This window comes from Equus asinus, chromosome 2 (genome assembly GCF_041296235.1).
Source record: "Equus asinus isolate D_3611 breed Donkey chromosome 2, EquAss-T2T_v2, whole genome shotgun sequence".
NCBI classification, from domain to species: domain Eukaryota; kingdom Metazoa; phylum Chordata; class Mammalia; order Perissodactyla; family Equidae; genus Equus; species Equus asinus.
This window is the reverse complement of record NC_091791.1, coordinates 133990926-134012985: the sequence shown is the minus strand read 5'-3', so window position 1 is coordinate 134012985 and position 22060 is coordinate 133990926. Positions and strand designations below refer to the sequence as shown.

Here is a 22060-nt window from a genome sequence, read left to right as displayed (position 1 = left end):
GTCCTTCTAGTTGTGGCATGTGGGACGCGGCCTCACTGTGGCCTGATGAGCAGTGACAGCTCCGCGCCCAGGATCTGAACCAGCAAAACCCTGGGCCGCCAAAGCGGAGTGCACAAACTTAACCACTCGGCCACGGGGCTGGCCCCTGTCATCTTTATTTCTAATAATTGTATACAAATTAAGTTTAAGACCATAATACATAATATAGCAGTGGTTCTTTTTTTTTGGATCATCATCCCTTTGAGAATGTGATAAAGCCAAAGCCCGTCTCCCCAGAATGCACCTCCACTCATGCATGCAGTACTTTGCATACAACCTCAGAGAGTTATAGAATCCAGATTAATTCCAGATTCTGGAAGGATTAACAGACAAATCCAAATTTACTAATTTTAGAGGGGTTCAGCTGCTTATCCCCTCTCCCTTTCCCTAGTACAGCTTCAAAAGACCAGAGAATTGTCAAAGAAACCTCTGAAAAAAGTATTATACTGAGTCTCGTGAAATTTCCAGTGCAATGTGCCGAAACCACCCCCCACTCCAAGTGGTGTTCTCAAAGAGCTCCCAGCTGCTCAGGGAGGGTATGCCAATCACCGGCTCCAAACACTACCTACCCCTGCAGTACCAACTGCTGGTTGTTGGACCCACTTGCAGGTACAAAGCAGTTCTCTGCACACCTCCCTTTGGGTTTGGATGCATTTTTGGTTAGTGTTTGCACTAGAAACTCCAGGTAATCACCTTGTAGTCTCCCTTCTCCACAGCAAGCACATGACCTTGTTCACGTTTATTAATGACTCCACAGTGGGCGCTAATCAAGGCAAGATTGCACAAATGAGGAATGAGGGGGAAAGGAATATTTACATCAATTAATTTTAGCAGCATCTTTATTGCAACAAAGAACCTGTAATAAAATGCAACAAAACTAATATTTCACTTTACATGATTAAAAGCCATGTAGCTGAAAATGAGAAAACCCATAAACGTACTCGAGTGAGACATGCAATTCTTTTTATACAAGTCAATGCTTAAAACAGCAGGCACTTTATGTTCTAAAATTAAAGACCTGAACTCCAATTGTGCTGAATACAACATAAATTTGTATTTGGGTTATTTAAAAACAAACATACAAACACTACTTTTTCTCTCTCTGTGAGGGACTTCTGCAACGATTACCTGGAGCTGTCTCTTGACAAAGTAAGAAAAGCAGGAGCCAGCACCGTGCATGAACATGTCTCCATATTTTAGGCTGCAAGATGGATGGTGAGGCGGGGAGGGGTTGGGAAGGTGGGAGCCAGGGAAGTTTTCTTATTCCTTTGTCTGCTCAAAATGGACACTCACCTTACATATTTTAGTTTAGATATGGCCATGTCTCTTTTCTTACCTCAAATAGCTATAAATTGGGCTCTCAGGCTTAGGCAAGCACTCTACTCTCTATCCCAATCCCCAAATCCCCCACTGCACCAAGGAAGACACATTTAGTGTAACAATTTTAATTAACTTGAAAATGTCATATACTAATTAGAAGTACTGCTTCATTAATAAGCATGCTTAGCATTTACTTTAGAATGGAAAAATTAACCATTTTATGTTATCTTTAAAATGTTTCATAGGAATATATTAATAAATACTTCTTTAAAAATTTGCCTTTTCTACATATCATTTAACTACCATGAGTCAAGACATCTGGATGGAGTCTAGTACCAACTGAACAGTAACGGGCTGTGTGGCCATGGGTATATTTTTTCCTCTCTCTCTATGTAGGTTCCTCCTCTAACAAATGAGAACATTAGATTATATCAAAGATATAATAGCTTGAAAATGTATGATTCTATAATAATGAGAGATCTTATAGGAATCATTCCACCTAAAGAGAGAATGGTGTTACAGAGAGGTGCGATACACCTTCTGTAAGGAATAAAAGATGCAGTAAAAAAAGTGAGCGTCAGTATCTATACCTCATTCTTTTAAAAGGTAACGCATGTGTTGTGACTTCATCCTACTGTATGAGGCTTTGGAAATGAGCCAGGAACGGCATAAAGGGAAAAACCTTCATTCCAAAATGAATCTCCAGACAAGGCGGATACACAGTTAACGATACCTTCTGCTTCTTTCAGAGAGAGAAGGGGCCAATAATTATCACAGATGAGCAGCTGTCTGGACTATTGTTGCAGGTCCTTGTAAATCAATCCAGTGTAAAAATCACCTATTATTTTCTTAATCTAACTCCATTCTCCACAGAAGAGTTTCTTAAAGTAGCCCACAAATGACTTGCTTTAGAATCACATGGAAAGCTTGTTAGAAATGCAGATTCCTGGTTACCACCCAAATCAACCATATCTAAATTTCTAAGAGTGAGGTTCAAGACTGCATTTCTTTAGTAAGCATCCCAGATGAATCAGACTTTGAACCCTGCTGCTCAACAATGCACAAGCAACTATACCTGTTGATGGTTGCTCAAGTGCCCCTATTTATCAAGCCCACAAAAACCCCATTTGATGTTTAACCTAGTGCTTTTTGGCTCTCACCAAAACTGTTGCTACTTTTGTATACTCTTGCCTTTTAAGTTGTTACCCATAGATAGGGTACAAATAATTTTAGTGAGATTTCTACTGATTGCTTGAATTGACAATGATGTTTTCCATGTCAGTTTTAAAAATCAAATTCAGTCAAGCTGTCTTTTTGCAAGTGAATTCAGTCAGGTATTTTTCCCCCTATAGAAGGAGAATGGCATTTAAGTGACTAGGATTTAGGCAGAAGCATTCCTTGTGAGAGGAGGAAAGGAGAAGGCAAGATGCAAAAGGAAAAAAACCTGTGAATGCAAGAAGTTGTTTAAGGTTTGTTTTGGTAAAATAAGAGATGCTATTTTGAAGAAACAGACTTAATGGGTAAGAAGTTTCAAATGAGTAGTTGTCTAAAAGCCACTGTACCATTTCTACTTTGCATATTATATAAGGATATATCCTTGGAAGTCAATTAGTTCACAAAAAAACCACCTTCAACAGTCAGATACATACTTAAGTCATGGGGGAAAATACTTTCTTGGGGAAAGAAAGTTACTCAAATCAATTTAATTTAACATTGAAAAAATATAAACAAATCTTGGCATGGGAAAATATCATAAACAAGAAAATCAATACATATACAGAAAATAAGGAAAAGTGTGGTACCTATTATACAGTATAAATACACAAACAGCAAAACCCAATTCCTCTCCCACGGACAGAACCACCAGGTCACGTGACATTTCTGGACTCCCCTCACTTCCCACCTGGCCCTCAATGATGAAGTCCAGCTCTGATGCACAGCCACCATGCTTACTAACGGAGGCTGTGCTCTCTATGGGAGAAAGATACTCTTTGCATAGTGGTGAGAAAGAAAAGATGCAATGTTTCTTGGAGCGTTGTTTAAAAGAACTGGTAACAACTTTCCAAACACTGAAGCTTGTGATAACAACGGTGCCTTCTCTGCCACTGGCTCCAACGTGACCCATCTAGCACCTCAAGACTCTACAAGGACAGATCCCAATCAGCACCGGAAAGCCTGTGAGCTCCCTTAATAGTCAAGTGCTAGCGCTAGACCAGGAAAATGTCAGGGCCATTCAAGAAATTGTTTATAGGCTTTGAACACTGAAAAACAGAGCCATGGCTTTGCCAGGGATCAGTCTCTGGTAAAGAAGTTGTCTGGAAACCTCTTTATTTTAAGCTCATGATAACTAAATTATGCTCAAATAATTTAAAAAGGATAAAGACAGTTTAAATTTTTAAGGTCTCCAAAATTAAGAATAACAAAAACTTAGAATTATAAAAGTAACTCTGGGGACTTCCCCACCTCTGAATGATGTCAGTCTGTAACTGGGTTGGCAAGGGGGTGATTTCTTAACTCTGCTTTCCTTAACTAACATTCTAAGAGTTTAAATGTCGCTTCTCAAATTTTTTCAGGAATATTTTTGGTCAAATTATACTTCTGCTTAGTTCTTCAGCAGACCCTTGCCTTCTCCTCTCCCTGTCATTCTCCACACCCTGGTCTCCCTGACTCCACTGCGATTCCCTTCCATCGCCCTAAAACGCTGGGACTTTTACTAAGGAAATACTCAATGGAAACTGGCACCACTAAGTTTTCTGAAGAATACAAGTGAACGTGTACTTTTTTCTTTTCCTAAAGGAAAAGAAACTGCCTGCAAATATTTAAGCTCTAATCATTTAAAATTTTTCAGCCTGTAATTATCAGTATTATAAGACTAATTAAATCCATGCTACATATACAGTTACTCGCTTTTATGCGAAAGGAAAAACCCACTCTGTCATATCATCAAAGAGAACTATTTATACTAGATACAGTTTAAATTGGCTAAAAACTGGTCAGAGCTTGAATGAAACAAAATAAGTGTCTTTAGGAGGCCACTAAGTTATCCTTGAAAAATCATTAATGACTGGTTAAGTCATAGGTTTAATAGTGATTAGTTCATAACATGCTGGATACACCCCAAGCAATGAAGCATAAGCTATTCAATTACATTTAAGTGCTATCAAATCTGTAACTAGTCAGAGATTCTGGAATTGAACCAAACCAATCTAATATCATCATATTTCAAGAAAGTTCGAAGTATACTGTAAAAATACACTAATTAAGTCCATGAGGTTTATAATGCTATTAAAAGTGAAAATAAGGTAGTATGGATACATGGTGCTAATGTCTTATTTCTTTCAGTAATTCTCATGGTACTGCTGGGTCCCTTAGAAATACGTGTCATTCAATTTTTTGTGTGTATGATTAAGTTATCAGATTACTATCCACAAGCTGTAGACGCCTGCATGGCACCAAATATACTTTAGAAGTAGATGTTATATGGCAGGTACCAAAAGGTGATGGTCAATTTTATGTTCTCTGTTGATTAAACCTCCTCATTTGGTTAAACAGCCAGTGTATATCAGAGTTCTACACAGGTCCAAATTATATCACTTTCAGAGCAGCAATACGCGATCCAAGGTTTTCTTGAAGGTAGTGCAAAAGATGCAGTTCATAATGTTCTCCAGATTCAGGAACTCTTATGCTGTGTCTCTCCTGAGGATAGATCTTAACAACAACAAAAACATCAAAATACAAAAAATAAGAACTTAATAATACATTTTCCAGAGATTTTCAAAAGGATTAATAATATGGAGCACAGCCTCTCCAAGATATTACACATATACTCCTATCTAAAGGTCCCTCTCCTCTATTTGTAATTCCCTATATACCACCAGGCTTATAGAAGGCTTTATCTGCAGACCAATGGTTCTCCAAATGTGGTCTGCAGACTTCTGGGGTCCTCAGAAACCCTTTCAAAGGATACACAGTTAAAATTACTTCCAGAACAATACTAAGACATTACTTGTCTTTATTCACTGTGTTGGCATTTGCACTGATAATGCAAAAGCAACGGTGGGTAAAAGTGCTGGTGCCTTAGCATGAACAAGGCAGTGACGTTAAACGGTACCAGAAGTCACAGCATCCTTCACCACCACACACTTGCAGGAAAAAAGAAAAACGTCAATTTCACTTAAGTAGCTGTAAAAATCAGAATTTCATCAAACTGCATCCCTTGAGTAGATGTCTTTTTTAATATTCTGTGGAAATGGGAAGAACGCACAAAGCACTTCTGCTACAGAAGTCTCAAGGAAAGTGCTTGTGCAACTGAGCTGCAAGCTGAATTGCCACTTTTTTTTGGGGGGGGGGTGAGGAAAATTGTTGCTGAGCTAACATCTGTGCCATCTTCCCTACTTTTTCTATATTGGATGCCGCCACAGCACAGCTTGATAAGTGGTATGTAGGTCTGCACCCAGGATCCGAACATGTGAATCCTGGGGTCGCCAAAGCAGAGCATGCAAACTTAACCACTACACAACCGGACCAGCCCCTGAACAGCCACTTTTTAAGTGGAACTTCATTTATTTTATTTATTTTTTTGGTGAGGAAGATTGGCCCCGATCTAACATCCATTGCCAATCCTCCTTTTGGCTTGAGGAAGATTGTCCCTGAGCTAACATCTGTGCCCTCCCTCCACCTTGCATACATGACGCCACCACAGCATGGCTTGATGAGTGATGTGTAGGTCTGCACACAGGATCCAAACCTGTGAATCCCTGGGCCGCCAAAGCAGAGTACACAAACTCAACCACTACGCCACCAGGCCGGCCCCAAAATGGAACTTCATTTTTAACTTCAAAGAATAACAACAATGGGGTTGGACCTGTGGCCGAGTGGTTGAGTTCACACACTCTGCTTTGGCAGCCCAGGGTTTCACAGGTTCTGATCCTGGGCGCGGACGTGGCACCACTTGTCGGGCCATGCTGGGGCGGCATCCCACATGCCATGGCTAGCAGGACCCACAACTAAAAATGCACAACTATGTACCGGGGGGCTTTGGGGAGAAAAAGAAAAAAATTAAATCTTTAAAAAAAAGAAAAAGAATAACAACAACTATGGTAATTCAGACTTGGGTATCTGGCAAATATTTTCTCAAAAACGAATGAAGTGAGCCAGTCAATTCAAGGACAACATTGACAGTATTTATTGCCAATGATAAACTCTGACCTTTTAAGTGAAAATTAGAATTTTGGAAAACTTGCATCTAGCACTACTAGCTCATGAGCTTCCCAATACTTAGACATTTTTCTGATGAGATCAGTGATAATATTGATATATGTGGTTTTTAAAATATTGTATAATGAAATGAGTCAACATCTAGAAGATTGGCGTAATACAGCGAGCCAATACTTTCTAGATGACCAACGCATGGGTAAAAGACCCATTTGAAGTACAATGTCCAATAGATATTAATGTAACAGAGTATGAAAAATTTATAGATATGGCTTCAGATTCCACACTAAAACTAACCTTTAAAAAAACTACCATTTGGGGGGGCTGGCCCCGTGGCCGAGTGGTTAAGTTCGCGCGCTCCGCTGCAGGCGGCCCAGTGTTTCGTTAGTTCGAATCCTGGGCGCGGACATGGCACTGCTCGTCGGGCCACGCTGAGGCAGCGTCCCACATGCCACAACTAGAAGAACCCACAACGAAGAATACACAACTATGTACCGGGGGGCTTTGGGGAGAAAAAGGGAAAAATAAAAAAATCTTTAAAAAAAAAAAAAAAAACTACCATTTGCCCAGTTTTGGTGCAGTGTCAAAGAAGAATATCCACAATTATCTGAAAAGGCTAAAATATTCCTCCCAGTACATTTTTTTTTTTTTTTTGAGTAAGCCTGGCCCTGAGCTAACATCCGTGCCCATCTTTCCTCTACTTTATATGTGGGACGCCTACCACAGCATGGCTTGCCAAGCGGTGTCATGCCTGTACCTGGGATCCGAACCAACAAACCCTAGGTCGCTGAAGCAGAGTATGCAAACTTAACCACTGTGCTACCAGGCCAGCCCTGATACTCCCATTTCTTAACTGCTTACGCTATGAGGCTGAATTTTCTTTATATACCTTAGCCAAAATAACATTTCACAACAGATTGCACGTGGAAGTCAATATGAAAATCCAGGTGTCTTCCTTATTAAGCCAGACATTAAAGAGATTTACAAAAATATGTATTGAACAAAGCTACTTTTCTCAGTAAATTTTTGTTTTGTTTTGGAAAAGACTCCCCCCCCATTTGTGTTAACATGTAATAGTTTATTATTGTTTTTTAAAAATAAATAAATATTTAAAATTTTTAATTTTAATATCTTATATGAGAAATACTGATAGACATAACTCATATAAACAAAAGCTCTTTGATATGTAAAGGGGTCTTGAGACCAAAATGCTTGAAAACTGCTGCTATAGACAAATATTTCATACTTTACCTACATAAATATCAACTGAAACAAAAAAAGAAAAAAGTAATATTTTTCATTTCTTATAAGCACATACGCTGTATAAAGAGTAGAAAGGAGGAAGAAAGGAGAAACAGTTTCTCTTAAAACCTTTAGAGTAATGGAACAATGAAGGTGGGTAACTTGTTGGTTTCTGCTCTGATGTCAATACAAAATAAAATTAAAAGACTGTGTAATCAGGTCCTAAAAATCCTTTTACGACAAAGAAATCAAGCAGCATTTCCTCACCCTTCCATGGGGAAGAAGAAAAGCAAGGAGGATAGTGAATGGACTCCTGTCATCTTTTCCATGATTACAAACTGAAAGCAGATACAGACACACAAGTCATGTAATCCAATAGGCTGGTTTTCAGCCTGGACTTCAACAGAATCTTAATTTTTATCCAACTAGAGGCACCTATTAACTATGTCTATTACTTTAGTTGTCTTAAGCAGAGAGTGGCCACAGCTGAAAATTCAGCCTTACACTATTATATTTCAAAGTAATCAATCACTAATCGCTATTTAATTTAATTAGGAAATGTAGAACTTACCTGTAAATCATATGGCTTTCCAGCCCTGACTAAAAAACTCAGTAATATACTGGTGTGTGCAAAATGGACATTCTCATCCAAGAACCCATGTAAGAGTAGTAAACGATTTGGTCTGGAGAGAGAGAAATAACAGAGGAATAGGCAAAATAGAGTATTTGGGAAAAACACTTAATGCCTTTAAACTAATTACAATTAACTATTAACTTCCTTATACTGTAATGTTAGAATAAGGATTCAACATTTTCAGTATTCAATTTTTAGTATATTAACCAGATGCTACATGTAATGAAAGATTAAAAAAATAAAAAGATCATGTGTTCAATTTCCTATTAAGATATTAGCACACATCAATAATTATTAGCATGTCCCTAGAAAAAGAAAAATCATAAACCTTATTTGTAAAATATATTTAAGCAGAAATAGAATTTTTCCATCATGAAACAGCTGTGTACTAAAACTTCTCCCAGCACAAGCAATTGCTTCAAATACAACTTGTGAAAAGACCAAATTATATGAACAGGCCTGTAATTCAGCTCTGAGAAACAGCCATGCTATTCCAGTATTCTATAAAATATTAGTCTTGGTTTTGCAGAATTTGTAGTTCTCATGATTATTAAAGACAATTTTTAAATGTTTAGACAATTTAAAATTTATAATATTAATTTTAAAGCTTGAACTTACTCAGAGGGAAACTTTTCTGCTTGCATGGCCACAGATCCTAAGTAATAGCCCTGTTCATTCTGGTCAGGGTGACCCATATAACGTTCTGTGTAGCCTGTATCATAGAAGATCCACAGAGTAACTGGAGCCCCAGCAATAGCAACCTACGTAAGACAACAGTGACAGTCAAATGTGGTCCAGAAAAGAAGGGCCAGCCATGAGAATTTGTAACTGCAAATTTACAGACTAAAATTATCCTTAGGCTTTAGCCCCACGAGTGGTACACACCTGGTCTCAAGCAACTCAGAGAATCAAAGCAGAGTGCCAAGGTCAAGAACTTGACACTTTGTGAGTCAGTTGGCTTCACGTTCCCTAGGCTTGCCGCATCCCAACCTTATAACCTGGGCTAGTTGAAAAATAAACATGGGCCGCTTTGTTAAAAGGGGAGACTGAACTAGAATATATGAATGCCTCAGCGTACACTCATTTCTGCTACTGGGAAAAAAATGTGTGACAAGTGTCAGCTTTATATAGAAAAAACTGTCATTTTTTGGTAGCCTCTGTTGGCAGTACAGAATTTAAAACAATGAATGAAATATATTTAAGCACTAAACATTTGCCTCATTTTAAGGTTCCCACATACAGTTTTATACTTAAATATTCTAATTACTTTCTTGACAGCTGCAAGCCTGGGAAAATTATGGCAGTTTTCAGAGTTCATTTTGTGAACATAAATTTTAGGGGCCAGCCCCACGGCCAAGTAGTTAAGTTTGCGGACTCCACATTGGCGGCCCTGGGTTTTGCTGGTTTAGATTCTGGGTGCAAACATGGCACCGCTCATCAGGCCATGCTGAGGTGGCATCCCACATAGCACAACCAGCAGGACCACAACTAGAATATACAACTATGTGCTGGGGGGCTTTGGGGAGAAAAAGAAGAAGGAAAAAAGAAAAGACTGGCAACAGATAGTAGCTCAGGTGCCAATCTTAAAAAAAAAAAAAATAAAAGAATTTTATTTTTCACTGTAAAATAAAATCACGTTATTGAACTATTAAAAAAAGAAAAACATTACCCATAATTCCCACATCCTTAACAACTGTTACCATCTTTATATTTTTCTTCTAGCATATTTTTCTAAGAAGTTGTTTACAGAATTGTAACCATCATTTATATATTTAATAATTTATTCATTCAATACAGATTTACTTAGGACCTACTATGTATCAAGTATTGTGCCTGACTACTGAGGATACAGTGACAGGTCTGCCCTCAACTTGCAGTTCAACATTTAAACAAGTAATTACAATCCAATATGTATATGTGTGTGTTTTACTAATCATGACTATCTCCCATAATCGTTGGCATATGTCTATAAATAGCCAAAAACTGGTCATCAAGTTGATGTGTTTATATATATATATATAGAGAGAGAGAGAGATAGATAGATACATAGAGATATGTAAATATATATCTTACATGGATATCACAAGTCGACAAGAAATATCTCAATTTATAGAATTTATAGAAATACCTCAATTTATAGAAAATTCTACCCTCATTGCCAAAAGAAGTACAATAGGAAATCACATACCCTGAAGATATCTGACCTCTGCATTAATGCCATCAGGGACAGGTATCCTCCATAGGACCAGCCATGGATGCCCACACGATCTAAGTCAATGAAATCATATCGAGAAGCTAGATATTGGAGTCCTTCCACCTGATCATCAATTTCTATTTGACCCTGTCAAAAAAGCAAGAACATTTCACTGATTCTGATGACTAAAAGTCTCACTATAAGAGTACTTTTAAAGCTAACAAATGTTTTTACTAAAAATACCTGTAGTTTTTTTAGATTAGAATTCATTATCAATTGAGATTCTGTTGCCCGAAAAAAAAAAAAAAACTCTATTTACATAGGGGCCTATTGCTTCTGTTGCCACCCTCTCGTAGAGTTTAGTCACCCCTTAGTCATAAAGTTCTTTCCTATTGCAATCCAAACTGTCTCTTGCTATATGGGTATCTCCCATTTCCATTTGTTCTGTTGTCTGCTAAGAGGTCAGCACTTTCCTTGTAACAAGCCTTCCTATACCCAAAGATAAAAAATTAGCCCCCGTAAGTGGCTGACTAATTTTATCTCTTCTTTTTAAAACAATGCGGTAAAGCAGAAGGAAACACTCTTGAGGTCTTATCCTCCTATTTCCCCATCATCTTCCTCTAGGAACTGAAAATACTATTTCTTTAAAGTCCTAATTCCTACCACCACCACCCTGTCTGTATTACTAGGCCTGCCAGTGCACACAATTTCACTTCACTGAGCCAAAAACAAAAATAAAAACAAAAAAACTTACATGAGAATACAACATAAGGTCAAAGAACTGGCTGTGGGAGAAAATCCCCATGTCTTACTCAGCATGTCCAATACACTGGCAAACACAGTAACTGCCTTACTGTGCAAAAGGAACATCGGATTCTCATCATTTCCCAAAGCAGCAGAAAGGACCTGGGGCATCTCTAAAAGGTAGCATTTTAAGCTTCCTGTAGAGAGAAAGAGGCTTGTCACAAGGAAGGCACTAACCAGTTGGTTTCTCTCTTCACAGAGGACAGAACAAATCTCAATTATTCCTCTCAACAGTGTAAGGGTGCTGAACACTAAATGGTGCTGCCTTCTGGCTAAACTGGACACAACAAAACAGAGAGGCTATTTTTTTATAAAAGTGGTTCTCTCTCACTCCCCAAAGTTATCTACAGGTAGACATGAGCTAGCCTAGTGAGTTCAAGTTGCATCTTATCTCCCACCCCCAAACTCTACCACACACACACATACACACACACTCACAGCCCTTTCCCCCAACTCTCTCCCTGGGATTTCACACTAAACAATGTACCAGAAAATGTAAATATCTTTAAAAGAAAAACGTATGCTCACACACCATTTTATATTTAAAGGCGCCTTCAAATTTAAGCCCTCGGTGACAGGATCCCCTGTTGTCTATCACTACAACCACATAACCCAGAGAGGCTAGGGTATTCAAGCGGAAATACTTGACTCCTTTAAACCGATTATTCACCAACTGCACCTGAGGAAGAAATACAGCTTCAGTGAAATTTGTTATATGGTAGCATACAAATGTATGAGAGAGGCAGGATGCTGCGAAAAGTAGAAAGCTTAAATTTTTTTGTTATTTTGCCTTTGAAATTTTATTTTCTTGTGCCAAGAACACTTACAGTGAGATCCACCCTCTCAACAAAATTAAGTGTACAATACAGTATCATTAATTATAGGACAATGTTGTATAGCCGATCTCTAGGACTTACTCATCTTTCATAATTGAGACTTTATGTCCGTTGATTAGGAACTCTCCATTTTCTCTCTCCTTGATTTATTTTCAAATTAACTTAAATCTTTTCATGTTTACGTTGCTTCTTTTCTTAACTTCACACTTAAGGTTCAATGCAATTACTGAGTAACTATAGACTTTAAAACTATAACCCAGATATTACACATAAGACAAGAGATTTAACCTATCCCATAGAATATGTTACTAAAATGATTACCTCTACCCTGAACTGTGTGTTCAAATGATGGAAACAAGGACAAATAAGATAATTTTTCCTCCCTACTTATCCTTTCTGGGATTGTCTCCTACCAGTAATGGGAAAATTTAGTATTTTAATGAAACACTGTGACCAGTCCAGCTTCCCTTTTCCTGTTACAAAAATGAGTACAAAAGGTAGGATAATTCTTAAATCACTTTATTGCCCTAGAAACTAGACTTCAAAATGACTGAGAAATTAAAAGCAGTTTAGTGCCTCACCAGAAATAAACTATCTAGTAAAAAGAGGACTTTAATGAGTGGACAGAAAGTTACAGAACTTCAAGGTTTGGTGGACAATAAGATATTAAACAACAAAAAAAGGTTCTGGTAAAAATGAGAAAGAAATTTTCTCTGGCTGAAACCAACTGGAAAACCAAGTCAGCCAGGAGTTAAGTAAGAATTGATCCCATCTTCACTCAATAAATAATCTACTGAGTATTTATTTATTGGGCTAGATGGGCTGGGGCTGGGGGCAGCATGGAGAATCTTTTCTTTTTGAACTTTGGAGGTTGAGTACCACTGCAACAACTGCTAATCTGGTCTTCTTGGTTCTATTCTTATTCTTCTACAGTCTGTTTACATGGTAGCAGAGTGATGCTTTAAAAGCGTGAAAAAAAAGGGGGCCTCCCCGTGGCGGAGAGGTTAAGTTCTCATGCTCCACTTTGGTGACCCAGGGTTTCACCGGTTCGGATCCTGGGTGCGAACCTAGCACCACTCACCAGGCCATGCTGAGGTGTCATCCCACATGCCACAACTAGAAGGATCCACAACTGAAAATATACAACTATGTACCAGGGGCTTTGGGGAGAAGAAGGAAAAATAAAAATCTAAAAAAAAAAAAAAAATGTAAATCAGATACGACTTTATAGCTTGGCTCCCTCTAATGGTATGGCGCTTAGATCAGGATAAGATCAAAATTCCTTACCATTGCCTTTGAGACTCTACATCATCTGGTTCTTGGCTATTTCTCTGATCTCATCTCACAACACTTCTCCTTTGCACGCTGTCCTCTGACTATATTATCAACTATATCAAGTTGATTCTAGCCCCAGGACCTTGACATTTACTGTTCCCTCCATCTAAATGCTCTTCTCTCAGATCTTTAACCTGGCTCATTCCTTCTCATCCTCTGCACCCTCAGAGACCTTCCCTGACCTTCCTATCAGAACCCCCATTTTAGTCACCTTGCCATCCTCTTTCCCAGCAATTATTCACAGCACTCCCATTACAAGAAGTTACATCATTTATATGTCTACTTGTTTACTGTCTTCCTCATTAAGTTCCATGAGGGTGAGATATTAGTCTGACTTGTTCACTGTGGTATCCTCATTGCCTAGAATACTACCTGATACATAATAAGAACTCAGTAACTATTTGCTGAACGAATGAATGAAAAATAGAGATGGGAGAATGATGTTTTTCCCTTCTGACCTTGGGAGGAGGGGTTTGGTGGGCAAAGGTGCTTTTTTAAAAGGGAGGGAGCTGAAAGAAGTACTAGGCGTAGAACACAAATGTGAGCATTTAAAGAAAACTCCCTTACTTCTTTCTCTACTTTCATACAGATGGCCTCAACTGCCTGATATGAACATTTTCCCTCAGAGACAGTGTTTCTGCCTTTGCAGCCTGGAGGCCTGCTACTTCTGGAAGAAGGTACTTAAACATAATGCCCTTCGCCACTGAGAATTCAAAAATCTCCTTCAGTATCAATTCTTCAGAACCTGTGTCCTGCTATCACCTAGCCTGCTCTCCTGGGCATTTATATTTTCAGAACAGTGTCTGGCACATACGAAGCATCGTAAGAATTTATTAAATAAACATTTTAAAACATATAGCTGTTATTAATGAAGAGTTTAAAGAACTAAGCCTTGTTGACTTTAATGGGAAATATTCATTGCTTTTCTTGGATTTCACTTTTGTCAGACCACAGCTATCGTTGCATTTAATGACAAAGTAATTCACTTCATGTGATGAATTGTGACGCTGCTGCTTTTCAGTAGATTCCCACTTTGACCTGAATATACACCAAGAAAGAACACAGCCTGGACCACTTATAAGATGTAATCAAATTTCACACAATATTGTGTGGTATTAGAAAGACCTGGTCTTACATTAAGGAGCCTCTTCATAATTTACCCCAATGGAGTCATCACACAAGAGGATGAATGATCCCCCAGGGAGCTGAAGTGCAAGAAGCATTCTATCACGCATGGGGAAATCTTCCTGCAAACTGAACACCAGGTTCTCCAAAGGCCTCACCAAATCTGAATGCTTCCAAAGAATACTTTGAGAAAGAAACTGTTTTTATAAGTGCAAAAAAGTACAGCTGTATTCATAAAGCACTCCAAATAATTAAATAATTTTGTTTTAATTGCATTAGGTAAAACTTTATTATGGTAGAATATCCATAACATAAAATTTACCATTTCAACCATTTTAAGTGTACAATTCAGTGGCATTAAGTACATTCACACTGCTGTACAACTATCATCACCATCCATTTCCAGAACTTTTTCATCATCCTAAACAGAAACTCCATACCTATTAAACACTAACTCCCTATCCCTACCCCTATCCCTGGCAATCTCTATTCTACTTTCTGTCTCTATGAATTTGCTCATTGTAGATACCTCATACTAGCGGAATAATACAATAACTGTCCTTTCTTATCAGGCTTATTTCACTTAGCATAATGTCCTCAAGGTTCATCCATGCTATAGCATGTGTCAGAATTTCCTCCCTTTTTAAAGGCTCTATAATATTCCAATATACACCACATTTTGTTTAGCCATTCATCTGTCAGTGGACACTTGGGGTGCTTCTACCTTTTGGCTACTGTAAATAATGCTGCAATGAACACTGGTGTGCAAGCATCTGTTCAAGTCTCTGCTTTCAATTCTTTTGAGTATATACCCAGCAATGGAAGTGCTGGATCACACTGGAATTCTGCATTTAACTTTTTAAAGAACTGCCATATTGTTTTTCATAGCAGCTGCACCATTTTACATTCCCATCAGCAATGCATCAGAGTTTCAATTCTCTATAGCCTCATCAGCATTTGTTATTTTCCCCTTTTTTTGATAATAGCAATCCTAATGGATGTGAAATGGTGTCTCATTGTGATTTTGACTTGCATTTCCCTGACTAGTGATACTGAGTATCTTTTAATGTGGCTTAGACTTCTTCAACTTAATTACTAATATAAGGAGCCCTTTAGTCTTAAAATCTAGGTAACCAACTAGTTTTTATAGTGTATTTTTCACATATCTCACATATCATTTCTTCATTGGGAAGGAGAGACACCCTTCTTACTTGGCCTTAACATGCAAACAATATAACAAAACATGTAAAGCTTCTGAGAGTGTCCTGTAATTTTCTCTTGAATTTCTTTGCATTAAGCCTTTTTTTTAAGTTTACAAAGATTTGGCTTCAAGTTTTTAACAAATATCTAATTTAATTCTTTCATGATTTATGTGTAGATCATTATAACACAAAAGTGAATCATGTTTTGTTTGTTTGTAAAACACAATTAACGATGGCAAGGTGATTTAACTTGATATATGACCGCCACTGCTGAGATTTTTATGGCTTATATAGTTATTTTACTTTTATTTTATTTTTTGGATGATTTGGCATCTAGATACATTTCCAGATACTGAATAACTAGGAATAGAGGATATTTACTGAGTCCAAGAGTTGCATTATAAAAACAGTGTAATTATATTCTAATTTCTTCAAGGGCTCAATGTAAGATATACAATCAAGAATAGATACTTTTAAAAATTACCAATTAACCAATTCATCTACCCAAAATATTTTACTGATAGTCAAGAGAATTTACTTAATACTCATATGTTAATATTTAATACAAAAAAGGAAAACCAAGGTGTAAACTTCTTACAGGGCTCAACAGTAGTAAGCAGTTACCTTAACTAGCTGTTACCAGAAAAGATTCTATTCTAGTCTGCTTGAGAGATATAGCCTTAGAATTAAGAGGGGGAATTCATTAGGCTACCAAGGATTTCTGAAAATATATCCATTAAGACTCTTTTTATTTACCAAGGCATTTAATTATTTAACTTCATTTCCCAAACAAGTTTCTCTATATAGAAAACAATACATTTACCTACTGACATGAATATTCCATTCCCTATGACAGTTATAGTCCTCACTGTAAATTAAGAAATTGACATTGATTTACAAATTAACTGTCTAACAAAACCCAGCTTCCTGGGGCCGGCCCCGTGGAGCAGCGGTTAAGTTGGCACCTTCTACTTCGGCGGCCCGAGGTTCGCCAGTTCAGATCCTGGGTGCAGACACGGCACTGCTTGGCAAGCCATGCTGTGGTAGGCGTCCCACATATTAAGTAGAGGAAGACGGGCATGGATGTTAGCTCAGGGCCAGTCTTCCTCAGCAAAAAGAAGAGGATGGGTGGCAGATGCTAGCTCAGGGCTAATCTTCCTCAAAAAGAAAAAAAATTCCAGCTTCCTGAACTCCTAAACTGGATAATTAGAACATAGCTAGGGTCAATAATAGCAGAGGCCCAACAATGCTCAAATCTTAACTTAAACAATTGTCTAGACATTTAAAACACAAATCACGTTAAAAATATACACACACACAGGTATATAAATATGCCCACCTGAGGACCACCATATATGAACACCACAGTGGGGTATTTCTTTCCAGGTTGTAGATCATGAGGTTTGTACAGCATCCCATACAATGTAAATCCAGTAGTACTTTCAAAAGAGAAAATTTCAGGAGGGGTATAGTCAGGAAGAGGACCTGCACAGAGGTGACACACAGAGTCTGTAAAAGGAGTTCCTACAGGAGCTCTATAATCTGGGACTAAGAAAAAGACACTATAAACCCACAACCCTACATACAAATAACTGACCATCCCCCTTTCAGATGATAAGCAAGAAATTAAGCAAGAACATTTGTCTTTAAAAAAGAAAATCTAATGAACATATCAAGTTATCTATTTCAGAAGCAGACCCACAGTACCGTGAATAATCCTTGGAACCTAGGAGTTATTTACATGCAGAACTACACAAGTACTTTGTGCTTGGTTCAGTGTAATTTACTGATGGTTAAGCCTTATACCTCACTACAAACTGGAAGGAGAAATTTAACTTAAGTCAATTTAACTTTGCTCATGGCAGGTGCTCAATAAACATTTGTTTCTGATCGTTAGAGATTATATAAGCCTAACCAGAATCCAGAAAAGAAGAAAGTCACGATCAGTCTCTGGTTTACCGAAGCTATACAGACCTATCCTAAGTCTGTGTATACTGAATGATGTTACAGTCTAAGCAGAGATCATCACCATATTACAAATTCTGCGTGTGGACATTAGAACATACTTATACTCTGTGGTTTTGCACTAATTTCTTAATCTCTTAGCAGATATTAATGAGTGAAAATACTTAACACGGAAAAGGATTTGGGGATAAAGTGGATTAAAAAATACATAAATTTAGGGGTTGGCCCTGTGGTTGAGTGGTTAAAGTTCTGTGTGCTCTGCTTCAGCAGCCTGGGTTCATGGGTTCAGATCCCAGGCACGGACCTGCTCCACTCGTCAGCCATGCTGTGGAGGCATCTCACATACAAAGTAGAGGAAGACTGGCACAGATGTCAGCTCAGGGCTAATCTTCCTCAGGGAAAAAAAAAGAGGAAGATTGGCAATGGATGTTAGCGCAGGGCGAATCTTCCACACACAAAAAACAAAAAAAATACCCCACAAAATCAGTCCATTCTTTATGTTTAAGAAATCAAGCATTTAAAAAATACATAATTCACAGTGATCCTCACTCCTATACAGAATGAGTGTTCTTTTATTAAGATGCCCACTGCAAGTGCTTTAAAAGTTTAAGAAAGTACCGGCTGGTTATTTCCTAAAGCTGCAGCTTCCCTGCTCAATCTTACTAGTTCAGTATACATTATTTTCAAGTTCATTTGTTTATCTGGAAAATCACCCAAAAACATGAATAAATCATTTCCTAGCTGATATCTTCACTATTTTAATTTCATTTTCAAAAAGGCCTTCCAGACCTGCTCCTGCCTAGAGTGGAAGGTAACCCATCTTATTCAGTAGTTGATATGAGGGGCGGGCGGGGGGGGGGGGGGCGGCACGGGCGGGGATCAATAGGAACCCAGCAGCTCAGGGAAAAGCAGCAGTGAGAGATGGGAAGATTCTGTCCAGGAATGTGGACATATGACACAGGTTTAGTGCACTAACCTTACTTAAGATCAGGTTCAGGGAAATGAGTACCTGCTGAATCCAAAATGGTGGCCCAAAATTCCTTTGTTTTGCAAGTTGGGTCATCATCAGGACTTGATAGCTTGTAAAGGGACACACAGTGTGGATTCTTCTGGTTACTATATTTACTTATAAAGAAGTCACAATGCTAGAGAAAGAAGAAACAGTTAGTTTTTCCCCAGGGAAAAGTACAAAGGGCTATCTGCTGCTACATCTGCACTGATGCTATAGCAGGAGTAAGAGAGTCTGACCACTTACGCATACATACAATGTTGAAGTTAAAGCTAAGCTTTTTAACCTTTCCTAACAGAATCAGACTCTTGTATGCCAATTTCACCAATTTTCACAGTACTCAAAAGGAGTATTACATGAGCAGTGGGTTTTTATTTTCTTTTTATATGACAGGAAACCCTTTTCAAACAGAGACTTAATACCTGGCTGATGCAGCAAGAGTGGGAATAGCCACGGTCGGTCAGCCTTGTCACTTCTCCAGGATTTATATAACTGACCACGTACAGGTGATGTTCTAAAGGAGAGTCTTTAGTGCCTTCAAAATAAACCAGTTTTCTGACTTCATCAACCTGGATCTGCCAAAATAACAACAACAAAAAAATCAATGCTAGCATGATCTTGGCAAGGCCAGTAATTCAACCTCCAATTTTACATAAATCAATCCCCAATTTTAATCCAGAATCATTGAGTCACTCTTTGTGTCTCTTTTTAAAAATTTTGCCACAAATGTTAACAAACCGGAGTCAGTTTTGTTTATGACTTATAGCTAAGAATAGATCCTGTCCAGAAGGAAAAAGGACACCTGAGTTGCATGCTATTTGTAGACTTTCCTGTATGGTCAGAATGTGTGCTTTTCTTAAAATACAAGAATTATTTCAGGGGCCGGCCCCGTGGCTGAGTGGTTAAGTTCACGCGCTCCGCTATGGCGGCCCAGGGTTTCGCTGGTTCAAATCCTGGGGCAGACATGGCACCGCTCATCAGGCCATGCTGAGGAGGCATCCCACATGCCACAACTAGAAGGACCCACAACTAAAAATGCACAACTATGTACCGGGGAGCTTTGGGGAGAAAAAGGAAAAATAAAATCTTTAAAAAAAAAAAGAATTATTTCATTAAAATTACAATCCTTTATAGGGAAAAAAATACCTAAAATGCAGTGTAGGTCAACCATTCATGCGTACTTAAGAGCCTAATTTTGGCATCCTGTATATTTCTCAATTAGTGCAGTATTACCTTAGGCAGTACTTTTTTGGTCTTTTGTACAAACTTGCAAAAGCATTTTATCTATTGGTTGGGGAATAACTGAACTCAATCACAGTTTCAATATTGGTATATTAAGTATGGATAAGATCTTTTAAGTCTTCATTTAGAACTCAAAAAAATTTGCAAATAAACTCACAGCTGAACTCACTTAATAGTCTTCCCAAATTGTAGTAAGATTCTAAATAAAAGGCTTTAATAAAAGCCTTTTAAAATCTATCAGCCTACTCAAACAATGTTTAATAATATTAAAATTTTTTTTACACAGCAAAGAAAACAGATACCTTTCTAAAAGCAAGTGTTATTAAAAGCCACATTTTCTTCAAGAAACTTTTTCTTCAACATTAAACATCTTTTAGCATACATGGATACAGAAATAAACACAGTTGAGATTAAGTAGTCCCATATGACATACAGAAAGGACAGGTCATAGGAACTGGCAGAACAAACATTCATGAAGCTTTAAGGTATGTGTTAATCTGTGCAAAAGGTTAGGACTGGTTCTGCTCTTTTTAAATTTTTTTATTGAAGTAACACTGGTTTATAACATCATATAAATTTCAGGTGTAGATCATTATATTTCGACTTCTGCAGAGACTACATAGTCAGATGGAGAAAGCCAAATACTGTATGACTTCATTGATGTGGAAGATAAAACAACAAACAAACACACGGATATAGAGAAGAGATTGGAGGACTGGTTCTGCTCTTGACCTAGCTGCTGGGAGTCAGGCCTTTCGAAATGGAAGAAGTAATTAGTTAATTCCTCACCCCCAACCATAATTTCTGATTCAGGAGACCTGGGGTGGGCCCAAGAAGTTACATTTCTAAAAAGTTCCCAGTTGCTGATGCTTTGCTGCTGGTCCAGGGACCACACTTTGAGAACCACTCCTCAACAGTAGGGGGCACATGGGCTTAAAAGTCTCAAAGCTTTACCCAATTACTACCATTAGAAATTGTTGGGTGGGAACAAGGTGCACTGGCAAAAGTAGGGAAGAAAACGGTAACTTAAAAAATAAACAAAGCAAGGATAGAGGGAAAATAGGAGAGTTAAGAAAGAGAGACAAATATATCACATTAATGACCCTGACATAAACAAAGAAGAAAATTGATGCACTTAATAGCAAGTAGTAGAAAGACATTTAGATTGCTCAAATAAGGTTCAGACCTGAATAAATACAATTTTGGGGGTTCCCTCAGTATTATCCAACCATTACACAGCATGAAGTTTACATTAGTGTTAATTTTTTGTTGTCAGAACTTAGAATTCCACAACAAGATTTTTCTCAGGTGACAATAACATCCAAGGTTCCTAAACAGAAAAAAAATATATTTGGATATATAACCAAAAGGCCATGTGAGATTCTCAGTGGAAATTACACTTTAAAGTTTACCTATGCACGTGTGTATGGTGAAGGATGACAACTAGTCTCTGGGTGGTAAACATGATGCAATCTACACAGAAATCGAAAAAAAATGACGTACATCTGAAATTTATATGTTACAAACCAATGTTACCTCAAACAAAAAAAAGGTCGCCTATGGTATTCTAAAGCTTTTACCAAAAACAAACCTGGGACCTGGATCTTCATTCCTTCTCCTTAATCACCTTGGGGACTACGAGTGACTTCTATACATAATCCTTCAGTAAGTCTCTGAACCAATTTGAGGAAGCACAGGCCTTCACTAAATCCTGGTAGTATACATCAACCTAACTGTATGTATCACACATGTAAAGGAGGGAGGTTCCTAGAGATCTCATGAAACTGACCACCTAACTGAAAACTGAAACAAATACAAGGCACTATGAAAGCAAAAGAAAAAAATTAGAAGTCACTGAAATGCTACAGAAAGCCACATGCTAAGAGTGAAACAGAGGGT

At 38.0% G+C, this 22060-nt stretch overlaps 1 protein-coding gene across 7 annotated transcripts in view; it reads right to left on the bottom strand.

Annotated features, from left to right (window-relative positions):
* Window positions 1-860: 860 nt before the first annotated feature.
* Window positions 861-22060, bottom strand: part of DPP8 (dipeptidyl peptidase 8) — a 62168-nt gene continuing 40968 nt past the window's right edge. For 5 of the 7 annotated variants that reach the window (XM_014829889.3, XM_014829886.3, XM_070499902.1 and 2 more), the window contains 8 exons: window positions 19342-19494; window positions 18920-19055; window positions 17285-17430; window positions 11980-12126; window positions 10638-10790; window positions 9068-9210; window positions 8387-8498; window positions 861-5067 (listed from right to left, as the gene is read on the bottom strand). In XM_014829889.3, coding sequence (XP_014685375.1) covers window positions 4945-5067; window positions 8387-8498; window positions 9068-9210; window positions 10638-10790; window positions 11980-12126; window positions 17285-17430; window positions 18920-19055; window positions 19342-19494 — 1113 coding nt within the window. In that variant the 3' untranslated portion in view covers window positions 861-4944. Of the gene's footprint in view, window positions 5068-8386; window positions 8499-9067; window positions 9211-10637; window positions 10791-11448; window positions 11585-11979; window positions 12127-13215; window positions 13473-17284; window positions 17431-18919; window positions 19056-19341; window positions 19495-22060 lie in introns of those variants that run through there. The other 2 variants (XM_044764699.2, XM_070499919.1) reach the window with 2 other exon arrangements.